The 27,679-nt window shown below is 36.6% G+C and overlaps 1 protein-coding gene across 1 annotated transcript; it reads left to right on the plus strand.

The window, feature by feature from the left end:
* The first annotated feature begins 7,910 nt into the window (after positions 1-7,910).
* On the plus strand, positions 7,911-26,757 carry LSM6 (LSM6 homolog, U6 small nuclear RNA and mRNA degradation associated). The gene is made up of 4 exons (XM_074276568.1): positions 7,911-8,046; positions 16,340-16,443; positions 19,202-19,315; positions 25,181-26,757. The coding sequence occupies exons 2-4, from the start codon at positions 16,350-16,352 to the stop codon at positions 25,213-25,215; spliced, it is 243 nt and encodes an 80-aa protein (XP_074132669.1). The 5' UTR covers positions 7,911-8,046; positions 16,340-16,349; the 3' UTR covers positions 25,216-26,757.
* Positions 26,758-27,679: the final 922 nt, after the last annotated feature.

Raw genomic sequence — 27,679 nt, forward strand, 5'->3', positions numbered from 1 at the left:
AAACACTTAGAACCACGAAGTTCTAAACAAAGGCCATTTTATTTATAAATTAGAGGACTCAGGAAACTCACATCTGAGCCCAAAGAACATTAAGAAGCTCACTCCCTGGGCAGCTTTGCTCATCTAGGGACCTAGTATCTATGATGTAAAAGTAGTGACTGAAGCAATAGCAGAAAGAAAGGAGTCTGGAGTTTCCTCCTTGTCATCCATACTCCCTTTGTCTACAGTATGTTCATTTTTCTTTGACATGCCTTAAAGATTCTGCTTCCTGTCCTCTGTTTTACCTTCTGTAAAACAATCTGCAACCCTGCTGTCTGTTGTCGTTCTCCATCCTGTACCTCAGTTCTACATTTACACTACAGCTCCTTTGCTGACTTCTAGTTCTGCCCTTCCCTAGCAGATGGTGTTCATCACCTTTCTCAGGGACCAGTTATCTGGCAGCAGGCCCACGAAGAGATTACTATAGAGCCTTGGCCAATATACCACACTCAAAAACACACCTCCAGGCCAGAGTGGTTCAGTTAATAATAGTTCACATTTATATGGCACTTCAAGGATTGCAAAGAACTTTACATCTATCATATTATTTGATCCTCACAAGGAGCCAAGTTCTTTTGAAACCTGTCTTTCTATATGTGGGTACCATAGTCTCCGTCCTTCAAAGGCCCAAGGACTTCTTGGGGTGCTATGGGAAACATTTCATTCTTTCAAGATTCAAAAAGGTCCCCGATTTCCCCTTCCAGATGGCTTCCAGGGTTTGGGGTGAGGGTGTCAGTCATTTTTTTTCTATTTCTCCGAGTGCATGAGGAGTGGGCTTTGTGATCATACTGAACTTTCTGATGGAAATTTGGAGACTTCCTGCTCCCTCTTCATTTGTCTTCCTATCTTATATCTTTTTCTAATGCAGCAGGGATGAAATACTCAAATTATCTCAAGGAAATTTTGAAAAATATCTTTAAAAATAGATAAAGCCAATGGCTCTTCATATAAGCACTTGATCCAAGGAAAAAGATTGGCAAAATAGTTCCAAGCCATTATAGTGCTTAGGGTAACTAGAACAAAATATACCCTTCAATCAACTTTTATTGATAAATAAAATCTGTGGGGTGAGAGACTCTGTAAGAACATCATTTACAGAGAGAAAAGCAGAAACCCTAGGACAGTTTTCTCTAAGTGGAGTTTCTGGAACAATGTAAAATCACCTCTGAAAAAGAAGATGGTATATATAAGAGAAGACATCTGATAGCTTCCCATTTTAACTACTCATCCTTGCTAACTAGATGTTAAGCTCAATTGTTTCTATACTGCTAAATGCATGCAAGTGTCTAGTTCCAGCTAAATTTTAGTGCTGTGAGACAAAGCTCTGATCACCTGACCCTAGTTATACCTCTGGAGAATTGCAGCTTTTATTACAAAAGATCTTCGAATAAAGATGTCTGAACACAAGGATAACTGTTTAGCTGTGATTCTAGTTTTCATATTCCAAACTAAGATTTGATAGATTTAGGAAAAGAATTCTTCTCCATCTCTTAAAAAAAAAGAAAACATCAAATCTCTAAAAACTATCATATTTTTTTGCCAAATAATTACTAAACTCTCATTTTGTGAATCTTTTAACCTATGCTCTCACACACAAATATAAGTATAGTATTGACTGAAGATGGTGAAGATCTAGAAGCATTGGATGATAGGATTTAGAATCAGAAGCCTTAGGGACCATGTATTATAACCTTCTCACTTAAAAGAATAGAATGCAGGCTATAAGAAACTATTACATAATCACTTGTGATTCAGAATTGGGAGGGACTTCAGAAGTTATGTAGTCCAAATTACATTTGAAAAACTGCATTGTATAACATAGCTGGCAAGTAATCATTTAGCCTTTGTTTGAAGACCTCTCACTGCAACTCATTCTATTTTTAGATAACTGGCCCAAGATTCGGTCAGAGGTAGAATCCAACTCAAATCTTCTGACTAAATACTATGTTCTTTTCATTACACCAGGTTGCCTCTTTTAAATCTAATTGGGTATTAGATATATAAGGAAATTGTCTCTTATTTCTCTCTGCTGGAAGCCCTAAATAAAACCTAGTATTTGTTTTCTTCAATTGATTAAGCTAAGTGTATAGAAAAGAAAAAGAATCAAATTTGTGTAGGCGGTAATGTAGTATTTTCCATTCTCAACTGCTGGCTCATTTCCCATATTACTAGAGTAAATATAAGAATTCATGTAAATTTATAAATTAGTTTCCCATAGTTCCACATAATCTGTGCAACATTTTTGTCTAAATCAATGTATGTCATTAATAATTAAGTCCTTTTCTGAGGCCTCATTATAACAACAGGACTACTGGATTCCTGAAGGTAAAGTTAGCATTTACCTTCAAATTCAAAAAATACACAAGACCCCTGAAATCATTTATTTTACCCACTATTATTTGCAATGGAAACAATAACTTGCTAATGACTTAGCCTACCCATATTTAAGTAGCTCAAAGATGGATTAAAATTTTGACCTTTCTTTTTCTCCTTTTTTCTCTCAATCACTTTCTTTCCCTGGTATCTTTTTGTTGTTGTTGTTTAGTATTTTATATTTCCCTAATTAAATGCAAAAACAACTTGAACATGTATTTTCAAAACTCCGAGTTTCAAATGCTTTCCCTTCCTCTCCCTCGTTGAGAAGGCAAAAATATGATTTTATACATGTGTAGTCATGCAACACATATTTTCCTATTAGTCATGTTGTGAAAGAAAATACAGGCAAAAAAACTCAAGAAATTAATGAGAATAAAAAAAGGATGCTTCAGTTCAGACACCATCAGGTCTTTCTCTCAAGATGGATAGCATTCTTCATCATAAGTCCTTTAGAAATGTCTTGGATCATCATATTACTGAGAAGAGCTAAATCATTCACAGCTGATCACCTTATAATATATTACTTTTACTTTGTATACAACATATGTCACTTTGCATCAGCTTCTGCAAGTCCTGCCAGGTTTTTCTGAGAGCACCCTTCTCAACATTTCTTATTGCACAATAATAGTCTATCACAATCTCATACCACAATTTGTTTTACCATTTCCCAAAAGAGGGGCATCCCATCAATTTTCAATTCTTTGCCATCAGAAAAGAGCTGCTATAAAGATTTTTATACATAAAGGTCCTTTTCCTTTAAAAAAAAAAACTCTCTTTTGAGATACTAATAATGATATTGCTAAGTCAAAGGGCATGCGTGGTTTTATAACCCTTTGCACATAGTTCCAAATTGTTCTACAGAATGGTTGGATCAGGTCACAATTACAATAAAAGTGCATTAATGTCTCATTTCCTCCACATTCCCTACATTTATCATTTTTCTTTTCTGTCCTATTAACCAATCTAATAGGTAGGAGGTAATACTTCAAAACTGTTTTTTTATTTGCATTTCTCCAATCAATAGTGATTTAGAATTTTTTTTTATATTACTGTATATAACTCTAATTACTTTATCTAAAAACATCATATCTTTTGATCATTTATCATTTGGGAAATGATTCTTATTTTGCATAAATTTGACTCAGTTCCTTATTTGAGAAATATCAGAGAAACTTGCTTTTAATTTTTTTCACAGTTACTTTTGCTACTTTCCTTCATCTTATTTCCCCTTGTGTTTATTCTATTCTTTTTCTCCTTTCACTTAGTCCCTCCTCAAAAGTTTTTAGTTTCTGACTACAGCCTCCCCATAAGTTCCCTCTCTTCTATCCCACACTGCATCTTTCCTTCTCTCATCCCCTTCCCCTCCTGCTTTCATGTAGGCTAAGATGAATTTCTATATCCAACTGTGTGTATGTTATTCCTTTTCTATTTTTAGCTTTTAGTTATGGAATATCAAGATAGTTTTGCTTGATTATTTCTTGAAAGGTAATATCTAGACTCTTTTGGATTATGGCCTTAAGATAAATTAATAATTTTTAAGTTATATCTCTTGGATCTATTGTCTGAGTTAGTTATTTTTCTAATGAATTTTCATTCTTTCAGTTTTGTTTTATTGTTTCTTGATTTCTCATGAGTTCTTAATTCCCATTTGCTCACTTATTTTTGAGGAGTTATCTTCTCAATGAGCTGTTGTACCTCCTTTTCTTTTTGACCAATTCTACTTTTTAAGGAGTTTTTTCTTCAGTAAATTTTTGTGCCTGTTTTCATTTGACCAATTCTGCTTTTTAAGACATTATTTTGTCATTGTTTTTGGTATCTTTCTTACTATATGGACTAGTCTGTTTTTAAAGATGTTCATATTCAAAATATTATCAAGGTATTATTTTCGTCATTATTTTTTGTGTCTCTTTTACCAAGCTACTGTTGACTTTTTTTTTTCACTTGCATTACTCTCATGTCTCTTCCCAACTTTTCTTCTGCCTTTCTTAATTTTCAAAATGCTTTTTGAGCTCATCAAAAGTTAGGCCTGAGACCCATTTCTACTTTTCTTGGAGGCTTTGGATGTAGGACCTTTGACTTTGTTTTCTTCTTCAGAGTGTGTGTCTTGATCATCCTTGTCACCATAGTAACTTTTTATAGTCAGAATTTTCTTCTATTGCTTGTTCATTTCTCTGGTCTATTTCTTGACTTTTCTTTCTTTTGAAGTAAGGTTCTGCTTCCAGGGTGGAAAGTACACTGTCCCAAGCTTGATTCAAGGTTTTTGTGCAGCTATTTTCAACAATCCTTCCACGATCTGTCAGTTTTCAGTTCTTCCAAAGTGTTATGACCTAAAGAGAAGTGTTTACTATTCTCCTAACCTATGCTGTGCTCTGTGAATGACCACAAGCACTTTTTCATGCCCGGGGAACTCTGAGGAATGTCCCTGTTCCACTTCAGCCTGCAAGCTCTGATGTGTGAGTGCTCCTCCTTGCCCTGTGACTGCTACCAGGACTGTAAACCACATCCAAGTATGGGCAAAGCAACAGAGTCCTGGCCCCCAAACCAGAAGACAGATCCTTCTAATCTCCTGATCAGTTCAACTCCCTTACCATCTGTGGACTGAGATCTCCTGAAGCAGCTGCCGACATTGCTGATTTAATAGCTCAAAAGGCATTCTCTTGCTTTGCTGGGACCCTGCCCTGACCTATATTCCATTCTCACCCAATGGAACAGGCTCTTCCTGCTGACCTTCTAGGTTGTCTCTGGCTGGAATATTATCTGGCCCTGTCGTTTTGAGGGTTCTATTACTCCAGGAATATTTTCATGTCATTTTAAAAGATGTTCACAGGATTTTAAAGGTGTTCAGAGTTCAGGCAAGTCCCTGCCTTTTCTCCACCATCTTGACTTTGTCTCCCTAGTATCTTTCTGCTTTCTTTCTTTTTTATCATCTCTATTCTAAGGCAGCTTTCCTTGGAAGGAATAACAGTTTACTTGTTTGGGGACAGGAATCTATTTTTGAGACAAAAAAAAAAGCAGTTGTTAATAGATCATTTATATAAGACATATATGTGCTCTGAGTTTTAAGAAAGGTAGTCTGAGAGTTCTGAGGCACAAGCTGACTTATTTTGAATGACTATTAAACACTGGCACAAAGAGAGAGCAAAGAATGGGATAACTTTAGGTTAATGAGATAAATATAGACACTAACACCGTTATATGACAAATGTAAAATTCCTAATTATAGACAAAAAATAAGCATCTGGTTACTAACCATAAACTTAAGAACTCACAGGACCCAGATATATTAGATTTCAGAGCAGCAGCATCAAAGCTTGAAACTGGAAGTGAATACTACGATTGCACCTGAGGAGTAAGTCCAGCTGAGGAGAATTGTCTGAGAGCTTCACCAAATCAGTGAAATCACCCCTCAGCCCAATTGATTTTTTAAGCACAGCATGAACCAACTTATCAGTGGAAGCTTTTAACACGATATTATACATCAAGGAACTTTTATGAACAGTTCCTGTGACAGTTCTCCGGATACGAATCTTTCCTCACTGTTCTTGCTCACTTTTCCCAATAGCTACTGTGCGCATTGGTTAGAGAGAGTAACTGTTTTATATAGAGAGAGTGATGGAATTATTTCTGCATTTGCCCTGCTGTGTGTCTATGAGGCCATTATTTTTTGTTTTGTCTTATTGCTGAGTAAATGATTAGGTTTAAGATAAAATGGTATCTTTATTATTTGTGGCCGTTTATGTACACAGAAGCCCACCACAGGGGAAACTGAAAGCTGCAGGCATAAGTAGGGGGATTCTATTTCCCAACGTCACAGAGTCCTGTGAGTCCTAGTACAACCATTCAGGTCCTGGTGGTTCTTCTCTGCCAGCTTATGTAAATATTGAGGTAAGGGCGTCAGCCCAGGAGGGGATATGTACTGTATATGAGAGAAAGGCATCATTAGAGTGCGGATGGCCCCCCCATGCATGCATTACGTCCCCTCCCCTTTTTCTCATTCCTTTTTCTTTTTTCTGCCTCCTGTGTATTTATTCCTTCTTCCTCCTTCCTATTCACCAATCTTTCTTCCTTCTCTTGTCTCCCTTCCTTTTCTCCTGTTTCTTTCTTTCCTTTCCTTCTCTCCTCCCCCAGTTTCCCTTCTCTTTTGCTTTTCTTGTTCTTTCCCTTCTCTCCTCCCTGTTTCTTCTCCTTTGTTTTTCTTGCTCCTTCCCTTCTCTCCTCCCCCAGTTTCCCTTCTCTTTTGCTTTTCTTGTTCTTTCCCTTCTCTCCTCCCTGTTTCTTGTTTTTCTTGCTCCTTCTCTTCTCTCCTTCCCCAGTTTCCTTCTCTTTTGCTTTTCTTGTTCTTTCCCTTCTCTCCTCCCCCAGGTTCTCTTCTCCTTTGTTCTTCTTGTTCTTTCCCTTCTCTCCTCCCCCAGGTTCTCTTCTCCTTTGTTCTTCTTGTTCTTTCCCTTCTCTCCTTCCCCAGTTTCCTTCTCTTTTGCTTTTCTTGTTCTTTCCCTTCTCTCCTCCCCCAGGTTCTCTTCTCCTTTGTTCTTCTTGTTCTTTCCCTTCTCTCCTCCCCCAGGTTCTCTTCTCCTTTGTTCTTCTTGTTCTTTCCCTTCTCTCCTCCCCCAGGTTCTCTTCTCCTTTGTTCTTCTTGTTCTTTCCCTTCTCTCCTCCCCCAGGTTCTCTTCTCCTTTGTTCTTCTTGTTCTTTCCCTTCTCTCCTCCCCCAGGTTCTCTTCTCCTTTGTTCTTCTTGTTCTTTCCCTTCTCTCCTCCCCCAGGTTCTCTTCTCCTTTGTTCTTCTTGTTCTTTCCCTTCTCTCCTCCCCCAGGTTCTCTTCTCCTTTGTTCTTCTTGTTCTTTCCCTTCTCTCCTTCCCCAGTTTCCTTCTCTTTTGCTTTTCTTGTTCTTTCCCTTCTCTCCTCCCCCAGGTTCTCTTCTCCTTTGTTCTTCTTGTTCTTTCCCTTCTCTCCTCCCCCAGGTTCTCTTCTCCTTTGTTCTTCTTGCTCCTTCCCTTCTCTCCTCCCTGTTTCTTCTTTGTTTTTCTTGCTCCTTCCCTTCTCTCCTCCCCCAGTTTCTCCTCTCTCTCTCTCTCCCTCCACTTTCTCTCAGACTTCTTAGATGACTTAGTAAATAAAACTAGGGTTTGAATGCAGTCTTATACCCCAGCCAAGTCGGGAGTCTGACAATTCTGACCAACTTTTAATTATAATGATCACACCCACACATGCACACACCCACTCCAGCGGAGGCTCCAGCTCCGCCCCGGGGAGCTCTCTGCCTCCAGGGGCCATAGATTTACACTTCCGGTTTCTCACTGTACCACCCCTTAAACCCGCCTCTCGCTGACATTAACCACGCCCAACCGCCGTGGCCACGCCCCTCATTGACCTTTTTCTCCGCCCCTAGCAGCTTAACGTCAGTTACGATAGCCTCAAGGGGAGGGGGCAGGAGCCTAACCCTCCTGGAGTAATTTACTAGGCACTTTGAACGCGCAGCCTTTTTGTCCCTGCAGGCTGACCGTAGCCTGGCAGAGCCGCGATTGGTCCGGCGGAAGCGCGCGCTCCGAGGCCGCTCCTGAGTGGGGCGCGCGCGCTCTTGGCGGGAGGCGGAGGCGAGGCCGTGGCTGGCTTTGGCCGGAGGAGCTTAGAGGTGAGCCCGGTGGCGGGCCTGGGAGGATGCCTGGGGTTGCTCGCGAGGCCCGAGGGACTTTGGGGGAGGGGGCGGTAACATCTTTCTGATCGCGCTCCGCGGGGTGACCCGAGCGCTTCCGGGGCCTCCTGTCCGGAGCTCCTGTCTCCTCTGAGCGGTCCCACAAAGCCCAGCACAGCCTCTCTACTCCCCGCGGTCCGTGGAAATTAACCACGTGGAGGGGCGGCCGGAGGCCTGGTCAGCCCAGCACGCCCCGAGCGCCGTCCCGCGTGAGCAGCACGGGCGCAGCCGGGCCTCGGAGCAGCAAGGGGCCGGGCGGCCCGGGCTGACCTGATGGAAGGGCTCGGGGTCCCAGCCAAAAGGGGGCGTGGAGATGGGGGCTCCAGAGAGCATTAACTAGTCTGCAAAAAAACAAAAAACCCGTTTTGGGGGGTGCTGTTTTAGTCTCCTCAGCTTCCTTTGAAACCCTAGACTTATTACTTTCAGACTTTTAAGTTCTCATTCCGAGAAGGGGCCAAGAAGCCCTGTTTTGCCCGGTCCCCCTCCTTGTACGAAGCAGGAAGCCCCGTGCTCCCTTCCAGCACTGCCCACGCAGGGCAAATCCCCATTTGCTCCCGGGTTCAAGTAATGTTTGGCATGAAGTCAGAGACCCTGGACTTTGACTCCTGGAAGGACCCCTTCCCTTTGGGGTGCTCTTTTCCCCCTAAAATGAAGGGATTAGGTTAAAATCCATCTAATCAATTCCACCCCCCCCCCCTTAGGAAAGCTCTACGTGGGTCGTGCTGCGGATAACGCCCTGTCCCGGTCCTTTAACTTTTCCGTGTTCCCTGGCCCTTCTACCAGGCCACTTAAGCTTCCTAGACTGAAGGAAGGAGCCCAGTGTGCAGAAACAGCTTCTTAAACTTCGGAACTGAACGTGGGGGTCTCAGAATTATAATGTATGAGCAGAAAATGTTTGGTTTTTATAACCGGGATTACTAAAAAAATTTTCTGGCAAAAAAGGATCTCGAGTGGAAAAATTAAGCCAGGCTTCTTGACCTGTCACTCGTGACCCCTTTTCAAAAACCTGAGAAAACTTTATGTACTCCCGATATACAAGTTCATAAACTAGGTATATTAAACATTTACTGATAGTCATAAGGAAGCTTGTTTTATACGGATAGAATTGTAGTGTTTAAGGAGGTGGGAGAAGGGAGGGAGAAAAAAAATTGAAATATAAGGTTTTTCCACGGTGAATGTTGAAATTATTCATGTTTTAAAAATAAAGCTTTTGAAATTTATAACGATTTTTTGGTATACATATAATTTCAACCTTTTAAAAAGACTATAGTCTAAAGACTATTATATATTAAAGACTTTATAAATGGGATGGATGTGCTTGTTTGTATTTACATAAAAAATTAAATCTCCCCCTCTATTCAATCATAAGACCCCAAAATGGAATTGGGACCACAATTTAAGATTCTTTTGTTGTCGAGGGAAGGAGGTTGGATTCAGGAAAACAGGTCTTCAGATTCTGCCTCATGTAGATAAGTCTGAAAAGTTAGAGAGGAATAGGACAAATGCGTGCTTGGAGACAGTTCTGTGCACCAATAAGTTCTCAAGTTGAAAATTCCCAAAATATAAACGTGCATAGCCTTTTCAGAAGTCTTGATGACTGAAAAAAGAATGTTAGCTGGGTAGGGAATGTGGTAGATGGTATACTGGTCCAAGTTTGAAGGTGATTTTTTTTTTATCTTATTTGCTATTTAATTTAGTATTATGAATTTGTAGCAATTCTCAGGGTTAGGTTTGTTTTTTGATATTTTGTGAGGGTTGCACTTTGGAGATCTCTAAATTACTGTTTTGTTGGCTCTGAACTTTGTTGATAGAGCCATTAGGAATTTTAAAAGTGCATTATCAGAAATGAAGTTTATTTTCCTCCTCAGTAGAGCTGTTGAGAATCAGAAGAGAAGAATATTGTTTTTACACAATATAATATACAGTTGTATATTATTTTGACTCCAAGTCTAGCCTTCTATTTAGTCATCTAAAGAGACTCAAGTAAGTTTTGGAAAACAATTTTTGTGGGCTTGAACTAAAAATTTAGAGATTGATTTGTTATGGAATCCCTTTAAAGATTTTGACAGTTTAATTTTCAGTCTCCACTTCTTTTATTAAGTAGAACCATTTTAAAAACCATCACCATCATTCTGCCTCTGCAAGTAGTAGTATTCTCATTTTACAGTTAAGAAAACTGAGACAAGAAGTGATTGTCACTTGCTTGTGATCACAGGCGAACTAGATAAAGGAGATACCTAAATGAAATTAGGTTTAATTGAGGTCTAGTGGCAGGTTCGGGGTACAGGGAGTCAAATGGAGCTCCCTGCAACCCCTTTTGATTCAGCGCAAGGATACCGAGTTCAATGAGGTCTAGTAGTGGCACAAGAGTCCCCTGTAAAAGAATTTACAGACCCAAAAACCTAGATCAATAAAAGAGATTTATTATGGGGTTTGGTTAGTAAAGGTGAAGGTAGAGATAAAAGGCACCGGAACCAGGGCTCCAGAGGGCAGAGATCCTGGCATACCAGGTGTAAGGCTACCTTGTTTGGGACCTCTGCAAAGAGAGGACTCCAGTCTGGCTCTTTTATAATGAGAGATTTAGCTTAAGGAGGCTGTGGGTGAAGACCCAGGTTGGTGGGGGCTGGGTTTCAGCCTGGGTAAGAATTTTAATTGAATTCTATGGGTTTCAGGACTGAGCCAGATAATAAAGATGAAAACTGTTTGTGCTTAGGGTGGAGTCCCCTCCCTGAGGCAGAGTCCTAGGAGGTTTTCTCCTTTAAGGATTTTTCAGAGTTTTGGCTTTTGTTGAATCCCTAAGTCCAGCACTGGATTTACACAGAGATATTAGGGACTTTGGAGAACATTTGCTTCACAGCCTTAATTTCATATATAAAGGTGTCTAGGCATAAAAATGGTCTTTAAGTCTGCAAGGCGGTAAGTCATTTAACTCTCATTGTTCCCAAACAACTTCTAAAATCACAAATTGTAGAGATTGTGTTCATATACCTATGTAGAGTTAAGTTCCTTACTTCCTACATAAGTGAAAATGCAGGTCTGATTAAAAATAAAATCTTTTGAGGTAACTGAGTCTCAGCAGCATTCAGTAGCAAAATCTGAATTCAAAGTCCCTTAGATTTTTTAATTCCAAAATTTACTTTCTCCTACATTCAAGTATTGCAAACTTTAAAGACCTACATAACATACCAGTTATTATTATTTTATTATACTTCACTACCTTTCAGATAGCTGCAGTTTGAGTTTAAGGGTGTAAGATGAACAGGGAGAGCACTCTTAAGCTACTTTTTACTTGATCAGACAGGACACGTTAGCTCTGAAGTTATCAAAAAGAACTATGGAGATCTCTTCCTCAATTCCTGATGCTTCCTTCAGATACCATCTCTGTCAACCACTATACTCATTGGATCGCACTTAACATTTCCCCCCCAGCTTGCTGATGTTGAAAATGTTTGACCCAGAACTATATGGATTATTCCAAGTGAAAATTTATAGTAAATACCTTCTAGGAAATAGGATGGTCACTTTTTCTTACTTGAATCTTTCCCTAAGAATATTGCTCAAAATAAAACATGATTTTCCCCCTTTTTTGTAACCAATACTAGCTGTTTCCTAATTTACAATTCTCTGCCATCTCAGTTGTTTCTCAGCATTTTCCAACTACCTCTTCCACTGACGTTTTCAAATTGTGCTTCCTGAATATTTAGAAATAGGCTTTTGGTACCCTACATGAAGTATCAAGTAAGCCTGTTTTCTTTCCTGTCCCTTCATTTTCTTTTTAAAAATCTCTGCAGGGCAGTGGTGCAATGCAGTTTGGCGAATAATGTGCTGGATATCATGCCAGCCTAAATGAAATGTGCTGGCTTTGATTAAATAAAGCAATTCATTTTAAACATCAGGGAGGGGTAAGGGGAGGGGTAGGGGATAGAGCCAGAGACATGATGGTCATACCTCTTATCTAAAGAGAGAACTTTATAGGAACAAGCTTTAGATTCAATGACTATTATAATGCTTTGCACATAGGAGGAACTGCCTAAAAGTTGTGTACTTATTGAAAAGAATCATAAAGTATAGATCTGAAAAGGAACCTTGTACATCATCTAGTTCAACCCCTTTTATTTTACAGATTGGGAAACTGAGGCCCAAGGGTTTGTGTATCTTGATTAGGCTTACCAAGGGTTCCTCTACCCCTTTCCAATGGTGGTACAGAAAATAGATAAGACTATTTGTACCACTTGGATAAGCAGTCACCAATTTTAATCCTTCCACCAAGACTTCCAGGTCTTTCATTCTGCTGTGCCATCATAGCTAGGATCTTTTGGGTTATATCTTCCCTGCTGCTATGCCCTCCAGACCTGTAGGAACAGCTGTCTGACTTTTCTGTTGCAGCTTAAGGACACCTGGTTTCTGTCATCCCAGGTTTGCACTTTTAGAGCTTTTAGGCCTATTCCATCTACCCTGTGGCCAAAATCTCACGTCCTCTCTTCCCATTAATGTGAGCTCGTCCTCGAAAGAGAAGGTACTGTCTTCACATAACTCGTACTTAATAAATCCTTTTTCATTCATTCACTTTAGTTCTCTATCAGAGAACTTTTACCACTTGCAATCCCTTTTTGCCCAAGAAATTTTTATGCAGCTCTGGGTATAAATGTATATCAAATAAGTATACAAATAAAACATTTACTTATGATAAATCAAAAAGAAATTTATTTTAAACTGATTTTTGGTATACCTGTAATTTTTGCCATTTATTAAAAATGAAAGCAAATTTGCATACTTAATGACATGAATTTGCTTTTTTATTTTTACATGAAGAATTGAATCTTGATGAAATATTTGATATCTTTTACTGTTGCCTAATTTTTCATGACCACCTTCCATATTCAGTTATGCAACACCACTTAAGGAGCTTTGTTCTAATAGGACCTCTGAGGTCTCTCCATCTCTAAATCTGTGAACCTGTAAGTCTAGAATTAAGATATAAACCCATATCCTCTTGGTTCTCCAGAACCAGTGCTTTATGTTTTACAAATTTTAAGGTACCTTTGCAGAAAATCCCCATATCCTCTTGGGGCTATATCATTCAAGAATTTTGCCATCTTTACTAACTAATGTCAAAAGAGTTGCCTATGCCTTCAACTTTATTCAGTTTAGAAGATTATTTAAAATTACTTAAGTCTCACAAGGGAAAAAAATAGTTATTTTAAAAATTTGTCTGTACAAAATTATAATTGGCAAACTAATAAATCATACTAATAACTTAGAAAAATAAAGATCAATATGAAAATATATTGAACTACTTAAAATGACAGATCAATGTATTTTAAGATACCAGCTTTCCAAGATTTTTTTAAACTATTCAGTTCATATATGTGCTTGTTGCATTTCTGCTATGCTGAGTGCTTTAAGTGATAAGATTTTGTTGTTGTCCCTACTTTTATGAAGCTTATATAGATTTTTGGAGTACTATCACACTCATATACATGAAAAAATTGAAGACAAGTGCAAAACTATTTTATTAAATGAAAATGCTGACCATAATAAAATTCCAAACTTTGTGGTAGAGATAATTTTATACTAGTCATGTAAGTATCAGCCAGAGTTATAAGGAGAGATAACATGAAGAAGTAGTACTTGAGATAATCAGCAGGCATTTATTAAGCATCTGCTGTGTTCCAGGAAGCACTCAGGACACTGGGTGACAAAAGACCCAAAAAAAAAAAAAAAAAAGATCTTTGCCTATATGAAACCTGTATTCTATAGGGAGAGATAATGGAAACATATATAGATAGACTCATACAGATACATGTACGTATATAAATATACATACAAAAAAAGTAGGCACAAGAAGGGGAGTCAGGCTTTGAGGTTTACTTAAGAATTGCTGGAACCCTAAATTTATATCAATCAATTTGCATACTCCAGAAATTCATCTTCTAACAAGATCAGTTCATTCTGAACTTAAACCCCCTCAATACTCCATTGCTCCTTGGACCCTTTTTTCCCTTTTGATCAGAGGGAGATGGTAGATATGAAAATTTTCCTAGATTTTTTTATTTAAGGGCAGTGCCCAGGGCAGATACCTCAAGTAGAAACTTGACTATTTTGGATATTATTATCGTTTCCATAAAGTCATCTTCCTGCAACTTTGAAACTCAAACCTCCTCAATGCTATTACTGTCCCTTGGCCCTCTTTCTATCTTTGATTGGAGAGGTAAGAGGATAGACATCTGAGAGTTTCAGGAAAGGAACCAGGGCAAACACCTCATCCTACATGACTATTGACTTAATTATGCCTTACTACCTTTCCTCCTCCTCAGTTTCTTTTTAAGTGTTGTCTTTCCCCTTTAGATTGAGAGGTTCTTGAGACCAAGGAATTGTCTTTTGATTTAATACAGTGATTCACATTTTATAATGTTTATTAGTGATGTTAGCAGTTGACTGATAGTTTTCTGACCTTGCTGCTAACTTGAAACATCAGTTAAGATTCTTAATAATATGCATCTAATTCAGTCATGTATCTTAGTGTCTTGAAGGTGTGCAAGGGGTATCATCTCTATATTTAGAGAAACTAAGGCACAGTGAAGTTATTTTTGGCTATTTCATTATTGGTAGAATTGCAGGAATTAAAGGCAAACTTTCTAAATTGATAAGACTTTATGACTCTTACAGAAAATTCCATTGTCCACATATTACATCATTTATCCTGAGCTTAAAGTAAAACAATTTGTACATAAATACAGTTTTTTGTTTTTTTCCAGTAAAATGTTGTGTACACATGTACACAAAACTTTGTTCACTTGGTCCTAAATTATCAACTGAGACTGGTTTCATGATACCAGAACAACTAGGCAGTTTAATAGAAAATGGAATTGGTTAAATTGCTTGTGAAATATGGATAAAATAGTTGATTTGATATTTCATATTTTTTTATGAGTCCCTTTCTCTGATTTGTTTTTTTCATCATCTTGTTAACAGAATACAAAATTGAAGAATGACTTAAAGTTTTTTCCCTCTTATGAAGTCAGACTGGTTTTCAGGTCTCCCTCTGAACTGGAGAAGGAAATAGCAAATCACTTAAGTATCTTTGCCAGAAAAACCCCAAATGGAGTCACAAGGAGTTGAACATGAGTGTAACAACTGCAGAAAACTCGCCTAGAAACTTAATTTACTGAGATGATTGCCACTCTTATTAGTCTGTTTTTTTGTTTTTGGTTTGGGGTTTTTGGGGTTTTTTTTAATAAAAGCTGTAATTTTGACATATTACAAGCTTTTGAAAAACAGGAATGGATTTTATTTAGCTTTGTAGTACAGAGTGTCTTATATATGATAGGCCTTCAGTAAATATTTCAGTGGGAAAAAAGAAAACTTATTAGCATTTGTTAAATGCCTACAACAAGCTAATAGAAAAAAGTTAAGACTGTCTCTTAGGAAATTTAAATTCTAATAAGGAATATCACACATCTTAGACTAGTGGTGACTAGGGAAGACAAATCCAGGCTTCTGAGTCCAAAAGTTATGACAGAAATCATACAATAGTCTCATGTTTGACCAATACTGAAGGTCTTATCAGTGGCAATACTGTATTGATTAAGGAATGAGTTCACTGACATAACACGTGACACAATAACTACCCTTGTTAGGCCCTTTTGGAGTAAAAACTGGGGAGAAAAAAGTTCATAACTTGTTCAAGTAGTTAAATCCCCTGTTACTCACTTTATCAAATCTCCAAATAACTGCCCTAAAATTAAGCAAAACATCTCCATTTCATTCTTTTTCAGATTTTAAAAACTATTGAGAACACCTTTGAGGGGACAAATTTTTTAAATTATATATGCTATCTCACATTTTAGAAATTAGGTAGATTCTGAATTTGACCAAAACAAAAGAAATTACTTCAAAATCAGGTTTCATTTGTTTTGATTCTTAGATCTCTCTAAGTAGTTATTGTAAAACAAGATGCCTTTCCTCAATTTTTTTTTTTTTTTTTTTTTGAGAAATGATTATCATTTAGAGTACATTAATTTAACTAATGTTTTAGTGTAGAAAATAAAATCTTTGGATACATTGAGGACTTTTCAGTTTGTTACAGTTTTCAGTTTATATTTCAAAATTTTATTTTTATCCAGTACATTGGCAGTTTATTTCCTGTGAACAGTTTATCCTGGTTTTGGGGGGGGGTCTTTTTTTTTTGGTGGATAATTAACTCTTGTCCTTTTCTTTTTTCTCTAAACAGGATTGCTAAAATGAGTCTACGGAAGCAAACTCCCAGTGATTTCCTAAAGCAGATCATAGGAAGACCTGTTGTAGTAAAGTTAAATTCAGGAGTTGATTATAGAGGTAATATTTTCATACCTACACACTTTATGTACTTTTATAACTAAATAGTATGGATTCACTTTTTGGAGCTATTTTTAGAACTTCCAATAGATACGCAAAAGCTGTTGGTTATTAACAGAATGTCACCATCTATTCTGCATTTGCACTGAAGGATTTGGTGCCACAAGGGCAAAATTTGATATGCTTTTTGTCTTGGGCTGTATTAGGCTCAAGCTTTATTTTCTTAAACTCTTTGAGTTTATTGACTCAGGACTGAGTGAGATCAGCTCTAGATTTAAAGACTTTAAGTATTGAGAATGATGTCTTAGAAAACAAAAGATGATGTGATCCTAAAGCAATCTTTGTACTTAAAAGATAAACATTAGAATTCTGTATTTCAGAACTTTAGTCCCTAAAAGCTTTTCTTTTAACCATGAAGGAATGGAGTAAACTCAGAATTAGAAGATTCTGAGTTAAAGTTCTGATTGTAACACTTCAGAACTAGAGCCTAGTTTTGTCACTTAATTCCTTTGCAACCTCAGTTAGTTTACCATCAAAATCAAAATTAAAAATACTTGTACATGGGGTTGATGTTTAAACTACTTTGTGAACTCTGATTGTTTGAAATGAAATATATTCAGATTTGGGGGATCACTTTCATTATTGAATGAATCAGTTTAGTCATAAATTCTGCCAGAATTGCTAGATCTACTGTTGGGGTAGTGGGATTCTCTTATATTGATACTAGTAGCCTTCTCAGACAAAATGAAGACTGTTAAATGATCTAGGAAATTTGATAAATACATTAAAGAAAATTCAGACTGACAATTTTGTATTCCATATTAAGGTTTTGTTGACTTTGGGGGGAACCTAAATTTTCTGGTTAACTGACTTTATTTTTTATTTATGTTATTTAGACACTGCCTTCATGATTTAAAACGAATACTATGGCTCAAGATTAATTGAATTTTATAATAAATTAGTGGACTTACACTATGTAGAGTGGCAATATGAAATAATCCATGCATTGCTTCTTAAGATAGCTAAGAAGCACTTCCATTGAGCCCAGAGAGAAAGTAATAATCTTCTTGGGACTTACCTATATAGACTAATGGATCAGTAAAGGGACAGTATGCTTGTGTTCTGATAGTGCTGAGCATACTTTAGGTGTGCAGGAAAGAGATTAATAAGATTTGTTTTTGTCTTTGTATATGCTTGAAGCCAAATATTATTGCACATTAGAAAATATTTTTGCAAACACCAATCTTTTTTTGTGATTGTTTAATATACTCTTGGTATAACAGTCTGTTCGTGGATCTGTTTAAGAAGGATTGGAAGAAGTACTGTTTGCAGCCTTCTCCACATCTAGTTTAACTGATTTCTTCATTTGCATAGGTTTCATAGGTTTACTAGCTATTACTTTGGGGAAAATGCCTTAATCAGAAGATAAAAGTTTAACTATAAAATACTTGGATATTTTTCAAACAAACTACATAATATATACCATTAAAAGCATGTTAACTATGTCTCCGCAGAAAAAAGATCCATTCATATCTGTAAAGAAGTTAAATACTCTAAAAACAAGTAGTATTCTTAAAATTAGACCCAAATTTTATTTAACAGCATATAGTTTTAATGTTACTGATTATATAAAGCTTTTTTTTGTGTGTGTGACGTTTTCCAAAACCGAGTAAGACTTTGATAAATTAGTCTTTTTAGCTTCATCACTAACTCATTCACAATTTTGAAAAGGAATCTTTTTTGTTGTTGTTTGGGGGACAAAGGAGAAACAGACAGAGAATGAGAAGCATATTAATGAAGTCATGGCTTTAAAACAATCTGTCTATTGGTCCATTTTCCTTTGCTTAAGAGAATTGAATTCTATAGTTCTTGTTTTACTCTGCAAATTTTCCTGGAAAGTATCACTTTAATTTAGAGTCTGAATTAGAAGCTTACAAAATTCTATACTAAAATGACAAATTTTAAGTAGAAAGTTGGCAGGTGAAAGTTGTGCAAAATTGATGTTACCTTAGTGTGATTAAAAGAATGTACTAGAGTGGTTTCCTGGAAAGCTACTTTGGAATGCATTTAGCTACTTTTCTATAGTAGCTTTGATTTGAAAATATATTGTAACTGTAACAAAACAAAATGGGATGTGTCACAGTGCAATATGTTGTTCTGTATTCTCAAGCTGCTCCTCACTGTGAGTCACCGCTTTAAGATGTTCTTTCAGTAGCACCTGCTGTCTCCTGTTCTATTATTTCAACAGATTGGGGAAGACTTCCACTTAACACTGAGATAAGTTCATCTGCTGCTGCAGACATTGTGAAAGGCTGAAATAAATTAGCCAGATCAGACTTTTTGATTGAGTGTTTAATGTGAAAGACAGTGCGTTAGGAATGGAGCTGTATATGGCCATTTAGGGTTAGAGCAGCTTTCGCATTTTTACTTTCAAGATAGAAAATATACAGTGATTAAAAATATTTTATAACAGTATGTGAAGGAGTTTGAAAAGATGAATGAAGAATTATTGTTTTCTTGGTGGTTGTGAATGCAAACATACTTCCATATTGTATTTCTTTAGATTTTATTTATATTTTATTTCTATTGACAAATAGAAAGGATTTTTATATTTGGCTTTGTCACTTAACAATTTGAGTTCATATTAAGCCTGTTGTATCTAGGGAAACAAAAGAGGATTGTCATGTATATGATTTACCCTGTGATTTCAAGCTTGATTTACTTTGTATATTGTCTTTTTGTTGGAATATGTCTCTAGGTGTCTTGGCTTGCCTGGATGGCTATATGAATATAGCTCTGGAACAAACAGAAGAATATGTAAATGGACAACTAAAAAATAAGTATGGGGATGCATTTATTCGTGGAAATAATGGTAATGTTCTTTTTATGCTACATCTATGCTTATGAAATGATTTTTCATAATTACAATCAATATTTCTATATGTATTAAGTCAAAATGTAGTTTTTATATCTTTTTATAGTGAAGCATGGCAGTAAGATGTTTAATTAAGTTTGTGTTTTCATGGGTACTTTCAATTTAAAGCTAAAGGAACCTAGACATTACCTTGTAGAATGGGACTTTCTAGCCTGGAGTATGCAGAATTTTTCAGGCAATGTGGAAATATTTGATAAATATTATGTTTTTGAAATTCTTTCTTTAACCTTTATATGTACATGCATGATAAACTCTTAAAAAATTTTTTCTTTCATGTTATCGAGGATACTTGGGAATGTTGTACTAAAAACCAAGGGACATAAGAGCTAAGAAAAGTTGGGGGTTCCTCTGCAATATGGAGCCCCCCTCATCTTATAGAGATGAAAACTGAAGCCATAGAAATCACGCAGAAAGTTAAAAACGACTTAAGATTAAAGCCTGTGTCTTTACACTTCCTGTTTCTGCTGTATGACACTTTATTTCTTGGCTTTTAAATATCTTAAGAAAATTGTGTTTTACAGAAGGGCCTGGAGAAACTTATTTGAACTGATGCTAAGTAAATGAGTACAGCCAAGAGAGCCTTGTACACAGCAGCAACAAGATTATGTGATGATCAGCTGTGATGGACTTGCTCTTTTCAACATTGAGGTGATTTGGGCCACTTCTAGTGTGGTCTTGTGATGAAGCCGTCTGCACTCAGAAAGGGACTCTGGAGACTGAATGTGGATCACAATATAGTATTTTCATCTTTTTTGTTATTTGCTTACATTTTGTTTTCTTTCTCAATTTTCCTTTTTTTGATCTGATTTTTCCCGTGCAACATGATAATTGTGGAAATACACATAAAAGAATTGCACATGTCTAACATATATTGGCTTACTTGCCATCTAAGGGAAGTAAGGGAGAAAAAAATTGAAACCCAAGATTTTGCAGGAATGAATATTGAAAACTATGTATATGTTTTGAAAATAAAAAAGCTTTAAAAAAAAAAAAAGAAAGAAAGAAAATTGTTTTAAACAAAGAAAGATTGACCATTGATTTTTAAATAGCTTTTTATTTTTCAAAATACATGCAGAGGTAGTTTTCAACATTCACCCTTGCAAAACCTTCATTCAATATTTTTCTCCCTCATTTTCCCCCTCCCCTAGACAGCAAGAAATCCAATATAGGTTAAACATATTCTTCTAAACATATTTCTACATTTATGATGCTGCACAAGAAAAATCACAGAACCAAGGGGGGGGGGGAAATGAAAGAAAAAAAAAAAAAAAAACAAGCAAATAATAACAAAAACGGTGAAAATACTATGTTGTGATCCACACTCAGTCCCTAAAGGCATCTCTCTCTGGGTGTAGATGACTCTCTCTACAAGTCTTTTGAAAGTGACCTCAATCACCTCATTATTGAAAAGAGCCAAGTCGCCCATTATTGATTTGAATAACATTGACTGTTAACTGCCTTAAAATGATCTTTTTCCATAGGACACATCAGATGCTCATTGAGTTATACTTTTAAGAATGTATAGATTATGTATTAGGACATAATGTGACAGTGGGATATAACCATTATTTAATAATTACATTCACAGCATTATATTAGTTAAAAGAATGTTTTGTCATAGTTAGAAATTTAAAACCTTTTATAAAAGTTAGCATCTAAATTAATGGTAGCTCTTATATAAAACATTGTAGCATATTGGATAAAGAGGTTGCTTTGGAGTCAGAAAGGCCTAAGTGCAAATCCTTTCCTGAACTAGACTGGTCTTATCACTTACCTTCTCACATGTGGATTAGATTGGTTTTTGGATTATAGTTTATAGAGAAGGCACTGGCCTGGATTAATAAAGACAATTTCCTCATCTGGCTGTTCCTTATACCAATGAAATCTCAGGTCAAATTCCTATTCTCTATCAAAATTTTTTTTTTTTACATATGCTTCACCAATGGGAACTTCTGATTTTTTTTTCCAAATACTGATTTGATGTTCTATCTTATTGAACAACTTTTTATGTATACAACCCATTAATTCACAAATCTTCTTGCTGTGATCCCATCCAAGCCAAGTTTTTAAATAAACACTTCGTTCCTACTAGTACTGTGTTTCTTTGTGTTAGAGCTTTTGTCTTTTTCTTACTGTAAAAATACCATAGACACTTATTATATTTCTGTGTATCTTGTCTACTCATATTTATACCACATTCAGAATTTCCAAATTAGTGTATCTTATTTTAAAATTATTTTAGAGCATTTTATGTCCCCCAAGATAAAGACTCCTTCATTTATTCCCATATTTTTAGCTTTCTCATTTAAATAAGAACATTTATTTAAAGTTCTTCTTTGTTGCCTCATTCAGGCATAGAGATAACTCTAGGTTCTGAAAGTGTATGCTAGCTGCATATAAGCTCTGACAGACCCTACAAACTGGCAGTGGAAAGGGTGTGGAAAAAGTTCATCATTGGCCACTCAAACTCATGAACTTTGTCTGCTATGACAAGGAACTTTGGAAGTTGGAAGTAGCTCTGATCAGTTAAGAGAAATACCCTTCTATGAAATCACAGAATTTTAAGAACAATGGTAGTAATCTAATCAACTCCTAATTATTTCAGTGTCCCCAGGTAGACTCATTTACTAACTAGGATTTGACATTTTTTCTCCATCCTTAGCCAGTCACCTTTCCTGCCTCACAACTAGCTATGAGCCCTCTCTTTGTTTCTGTCTCTGAAGTGTGATTTCCTTATCTCCTAAAGGAATCTGTGGCTGCCTCTTCTCACTCAGCAACTTTTTGTGGCCAACTTACCTTGTCTTCTGACTGTGAGTTCTTTGTCAGAAGAGCAAAAAAAATAAATCTATCCTCAGCTGAAAGAGAGAGTCATGCAGTTTTCTGCACATTTACTTCTGGCAAAGGAGGTGCCTTCAAAGATAGCTATTTTGAACAACTCAGAATTTTTAAACTTTGTTGGTTCTTTGATCCTGATATTTAGAGCAGATTATTTAATGAATAACGGTCACCTGGTGTTCTAATCTTTGAGTTATAGTCAGGGGATATTAGTACGTTTGAAAATTAAAGGCTATACTAATGCCAACTGTTTTGTGAGTGATCTTTCCTCTTCCATCACCTCCCCTGTGGGAGTTAGTGTATTCTTTGCTGAATTTGCTTGTGACCTTTCCCATAACCTTATTAATGTCAATTACATTAAAACTCTTATTAATTCATAACCCAGATGCTTCAGAACACCTTTTCTTAGGCCTTGGAGAAGAGCCAAAGTTCCCTTGGTTAATCTATATGACATTTTTACCTCAAAATTTCTTAATGACCATTGTCAACGATGTATTGTTGTGCCTTGAATAGCAGTGGACCTCTCATGAATTTGTGACCAGATTTACATGATTATTAAATTTTGGCCCATATTCACAAACCAAGTGTTTTGGTGAAGGCAGATTGGGCAGTTAGATAGACTTATTTAAGAAACAACCATTGTGCATATCTTCCATACTTAATTTCATAGATTTTAACCTGGGGTTAGTGGAGGGTACTTCATTGAATGGCTTTTGGACTAAATCAGAGTTCTTAACCTTTTCAGTCACAGAAAATTTTAAGTCAGGAAAAGCTAATAGACCCCTTCTCAGAATGTTGTTGAATGAACAAAACAAAATAGACAAGATTATAAAGGAAACAAAAGCTTTGTGGAAATAGAAATGTTAATTTTTGTCCCATGCAAGTTCACAGACCCCTTATTCATGGATCCCAACCAGGTTAAGGGCCTTTTTAACAGCATATCAGCTTAGCCCCCAGAGCCATCTTTGAGGAGGAGAAATCCTAGAGAGGGAGCCCATTTTTCTCTTTACTACCACCACTGACTTTGGACCAACTGCTATCATCATCAAAGGAGCCTTGGGAATGGCAGTACCCCTTGTGCCGCTAATCCTTCTTCCAGCCCCACCCCCCAGGAGCCAGCCATTCTTACTACCTGCCACTCATCAGACTAGCAAGCTCACCTGGCTAATGCAGGCAGACACTCCCAGGGAGAGATGGGGTGCAGTGTGTGCTACACAAGTCATGCCATTGCCACCACCTGGATTATCATCTTCCTTGGGACCCTGGTGGACATGATCTAGCACTCTGAACTCAAGAACCTTGGAAATGGTAGTGTTTCTTAAACCACGGGACCAGCTTCCAGCCCCACATTGCTAGCCATTATTGAAGAGAGAAATCAGTGGGAGTAGGGAGGAACACTTTTCTCATCTTCAGCACCAGCAACAGCTTCTGACCAGTTACTACCAACAGTCACGAGGTCTGTGAGTAGATGTAGCGCCAACTCCTCATCATGTATCTCATCTCACCCAGTCTCAGCAGCCCTCCTCTGGGAAAGGCAGTGCCTGTGGACAAGGGGTCAGTCAGTTGCCACAGATGGGACTGGTGGCACCTGAGGGAGATTCAGGAAGCAGCAGGTGGCAAGCACGTCAAGTCACCGTCCCCCTTTGGACCCTTGTGAAGATTATCCAGGACTTTTGAAATGAAAAGCAACCCAGAGGAGAATGTTCTTGTCAATAAAATCCTAGGCACTTTCAAATTGTGTGACATCAGAAACAGATAGGATTTTATTAGTGAAAATGGCATGAAATTAACAATGCATTTTTGTTGTACCTACTATGTGCTAAGTACTGATGTTAAGTCCAATCTTGGGAACTAGATGCTACCATTATTCATGTTTTAAAATTGAGGAAATTGAGGCAAACAGAAGTTAAGTGACTTGCCCAGATTCACACCTTTCACTTAATAAGAAAAATGAGACATCCACATCTGCTTTGCTGCTGCCCTCTTGAGAACCTTCCCTCTGACTTAGAGCTGAAAATTTTGTTCTTTCCCTATTAGCTTCTGAGATCTTTGAGAGCAGGGACTATCTTGGCCATTACAGTAGCAAGGACTTAATTAAAACTTCATTTATTCTCCACATCAGTTGGATTTAGTTTAAAAAAATGAAACAGTAAATTCAGTATTTCTATTGGGGATCAGGCAGGACTGGAACAAACAATTTCAAGCAAAGGGCAGCAAATACAGTCCAGAAAACAAGGAAAAGAATAGATTTAGGAAAAGGAAATTAGCTACTGTCTTATCTTTTGCCCATTTTTTTATCTGCAGAACTTAGCATAGTGCCCAGCACATATTAATCATTTAATACATGCTAATTGACTGGCCATTTTCCATTGTCTTATATAATAATTTTCATTTATATAGTGCTTTAAAGGTTACCAGATATTTCTCAACAGCTGTGGGAGGCTGCAAAGTTGTGATTTGCCTATGGTCAGATCAGATAATGACTAGCAGAAACCTGGATTCAGAACCCTGTTCTCTTTCTCCAAATCTAGTGTTCTTTTCAGTATAATTGTCTGTTCTGTTCTAGACTTTATTCTTTTATTCTTCTGAGAAGCTGAATGGTGATCATTTCAGGGATTAGAGCATTTTCACTTTTGGGGGAACGTGAGCATAACACTGTATTTTTGTAGAATTTGTATTTCCAGTATGTTAACATGAATGAGTTTGTTTTGGCATCACTTATGAAATAGGTCTTAATTTTATGTAAATGTCACAGTGAGTAAGATCCAGAGCCAAAGCCAGGGAAGCTCAAGTCTAGAGTCATTCAAGAAGTATTTTTTTGCAAAAACTAATTTTATATTGAGAATTAAGTGTTCTTTTGAAATTTGTTCTTTAAAACTAGGAAGTAAAACTATATTTTCTAGTAAAACTTGCTATTGTAATTGTAAGACTTAATGAATGTTAATGAATTTCTGTTTTCTTTTTCAGTGTTATATATTAGTACACAGAAGAGAAGAATGTGAAGATACCAGGAAATGAATAATTTTTGTATTTTCATTTTTAAAAATTACAAATTTTGTTCCTATTTTTGTTATAAATTTTCCTGTTTTCATTATAGCTTATGCACTGACTTGGGGGGGGGGAGAAAGTAGCACTACTATAAAAATATATAAACTAATGGTTTCATTTGTATAGTCTTCTTTCACCCTTTCAGTTTTGGTAATTTTCTTATGACTGTGTGTCAGTGATATGACTAAAAAAATAAAATAAAAGATAACCTATTGCTGATAAAAAAAAAAATTCCCCCAATTTTAAATTTCACTTACTATGAAGATGGATTTTTATTTCTTATACTCTTGACTGAAAGTAAAACAGTTGGATAGGATGGTTTTTTTCCCCCCAAAATAGGCAATTTCAAGAAGTGTTACTACTTATTTTATTGTTTTTCTCCCCTGCCAACTTACAAGTCACACAAATGTATTAGTGGAAATGTTCTATAAAAAGATATCCAGTTTGGGTCTGAAACTTTTAAAATGTCTTATAAATTTTAAAATGTGGGTGTTAAACAATTAAATTGTCTGGAAGTAGGAATTGGAGTGGGGAGCAGAAGAGTGGCAGTAGGCCAGAATCAAATGTAATGGTGGCTTTTCCATAAAAAGGAGTGTGAAGGAAAAGAACTGAGTGCAAAGGATAGTGTGCATATTAACTCTGTGCCAATTAAGTGAAAGAAGTTTTCCTTTGGTCAGTCTGTTAGCAGTCATCCTGGCATCTGTCTGCTCCTTTTTTTCTGACACTATTTGAGTTAGATTTTTTTAGATATCCTTATTTATTTCATGCAAAAATGACATCAGTGTAATCTTACTGTACAAACCATGTTAGGGACAGGGTATCCCTGTATATGAAAGTGTTGTCTCCAACAACACTTTTTATTAAACCTAAGCTTAGTGTTTCTTAAGTCCTTTAGTTTTGAAAAACCAAATTGTGATTTGAAAATAATCCCATATTCGCCTTCTAACTTATATTTGGGAAGTAATTTTAAGGAAATCATTGCAGTAGATCCTGGTTTTACTCAGTAGCCCTACCTCCCACCTTTATCTTCATGTTGGCACAAGACCCTGGCTTTAGGCAAAGTGTCTCCTGCTGAGTGAGTTTTCACAGTTTATTAATGAGTTTTCCAAAACCCTGCTTTATTCTCTGAATGGTTTACGGTGTCTTTAGGAACAACAAATACATCTAGGCACTGTGGTTGAATGAGCACCAGACAATTGTGTGAATGTTGTACAGGCCTTCCTCTGTCCTTCCCTTCCTTTGTCCCTCTTCTAATATAAACAGGCTCTTGGTTCCAGGAAACAGTGGTGTGATTTTAAATAATTTCCTCCTTGCAAGATGTTGATGATAGGGAGAAGCCAGAGGTGTGTGGAATTTTTCTTGTTTTATTTTGTTTTAGATCAGGGAATAATTTGGAGCAATTCTTTTTTAATTAATAGTGGAGGAAAGGTGAATAAAAACATTTCAGAAGGCTTTGAAGAGTGCACACAGAAAATAAAACACTTTATTCTATGCTTCAATAATTTATCACTTCTTGACAAGGGCTGAAAAGGGTCCAATCTGTAAGTACAAATCACCAATTTGCTCTTTTATAAATGACTTCTTTTAAAGAGAAAATGGATGTTCCTCCAAGTGGAGCATGCATTTTCTCATTTGTTTTGTAGAATGTACTAGGCAGCCAGGTTACTGTGTCCCTTCATTCACTGAAATTAGCTGCTTCTAAAAGCAATTCCATTTTATCTCCCACAAATCTGTAGCATCCTATTTTTGCTAACTTCCTCTCTGACCTCTTCCTTGGTATGTGTCTTTATTTCCCCCATGCCATACATATTTGGATTTTAATAGATCTACAGCAGAGTGGTGTTTTCAGCCAATGGAACTACTTTTAATCAAGATCTACTTTGGGAAATGCTACAGTTTTTATGGTGCTAAAAGTACTATAATATGTAATTGTACTGGAGCAAGTTGTCCCCTGTGTATACCTGTACATTATAGAATGGAACAAAGTGTAAGTGATAACATTACTTTATTCTTAACTTTGGTTTCTTAGAGGTCAAAGACTGATTTTCATTTGCATGTAGCAAAGACATTTGTTCTAAGTAAATAAATATTCACTGTCCTTGGTCCCTAAAAGACATCCAAATGTTATATAATCTTGAGTTATAGCAAACAGTTTGCAACTAGCAGAAAATTGTGCTTAATTTTAACTTCTCACTTGTACTGATCAATTTGTCTTTTGAGCCATCTCCTGGCTACTTTTCCAAGAAATTGATTTTTTATTTAGTACTGCTTACCCCCAAAATAGAGCCGTTGAGTACAAATATAGGCACTTGGAATGATTGCCATGTTGTCATGCCAGCATATATATATATATATATATATATATATATATGATGGCACTTTTTTACCATGTCTTCAATAAGAGAATTTTACAGTATA

This window comes from Sminthopsis crassicaudata, chromosome 6, assembly GCF_048593235.1.
Source record: "Sminthopsis crassicaudata isolate SCR6 chromosome 6, ASM4859323v1, whole genome shotgun sequence".
NCBI classification, from domain to species: domain Eukaryota; kingdom Metazoa; phylum Chordata; class Mammalia; order Dasyuromorphia; family Dasyuridae; genus Sminthopsis; species Sminthopsis crassicaudata.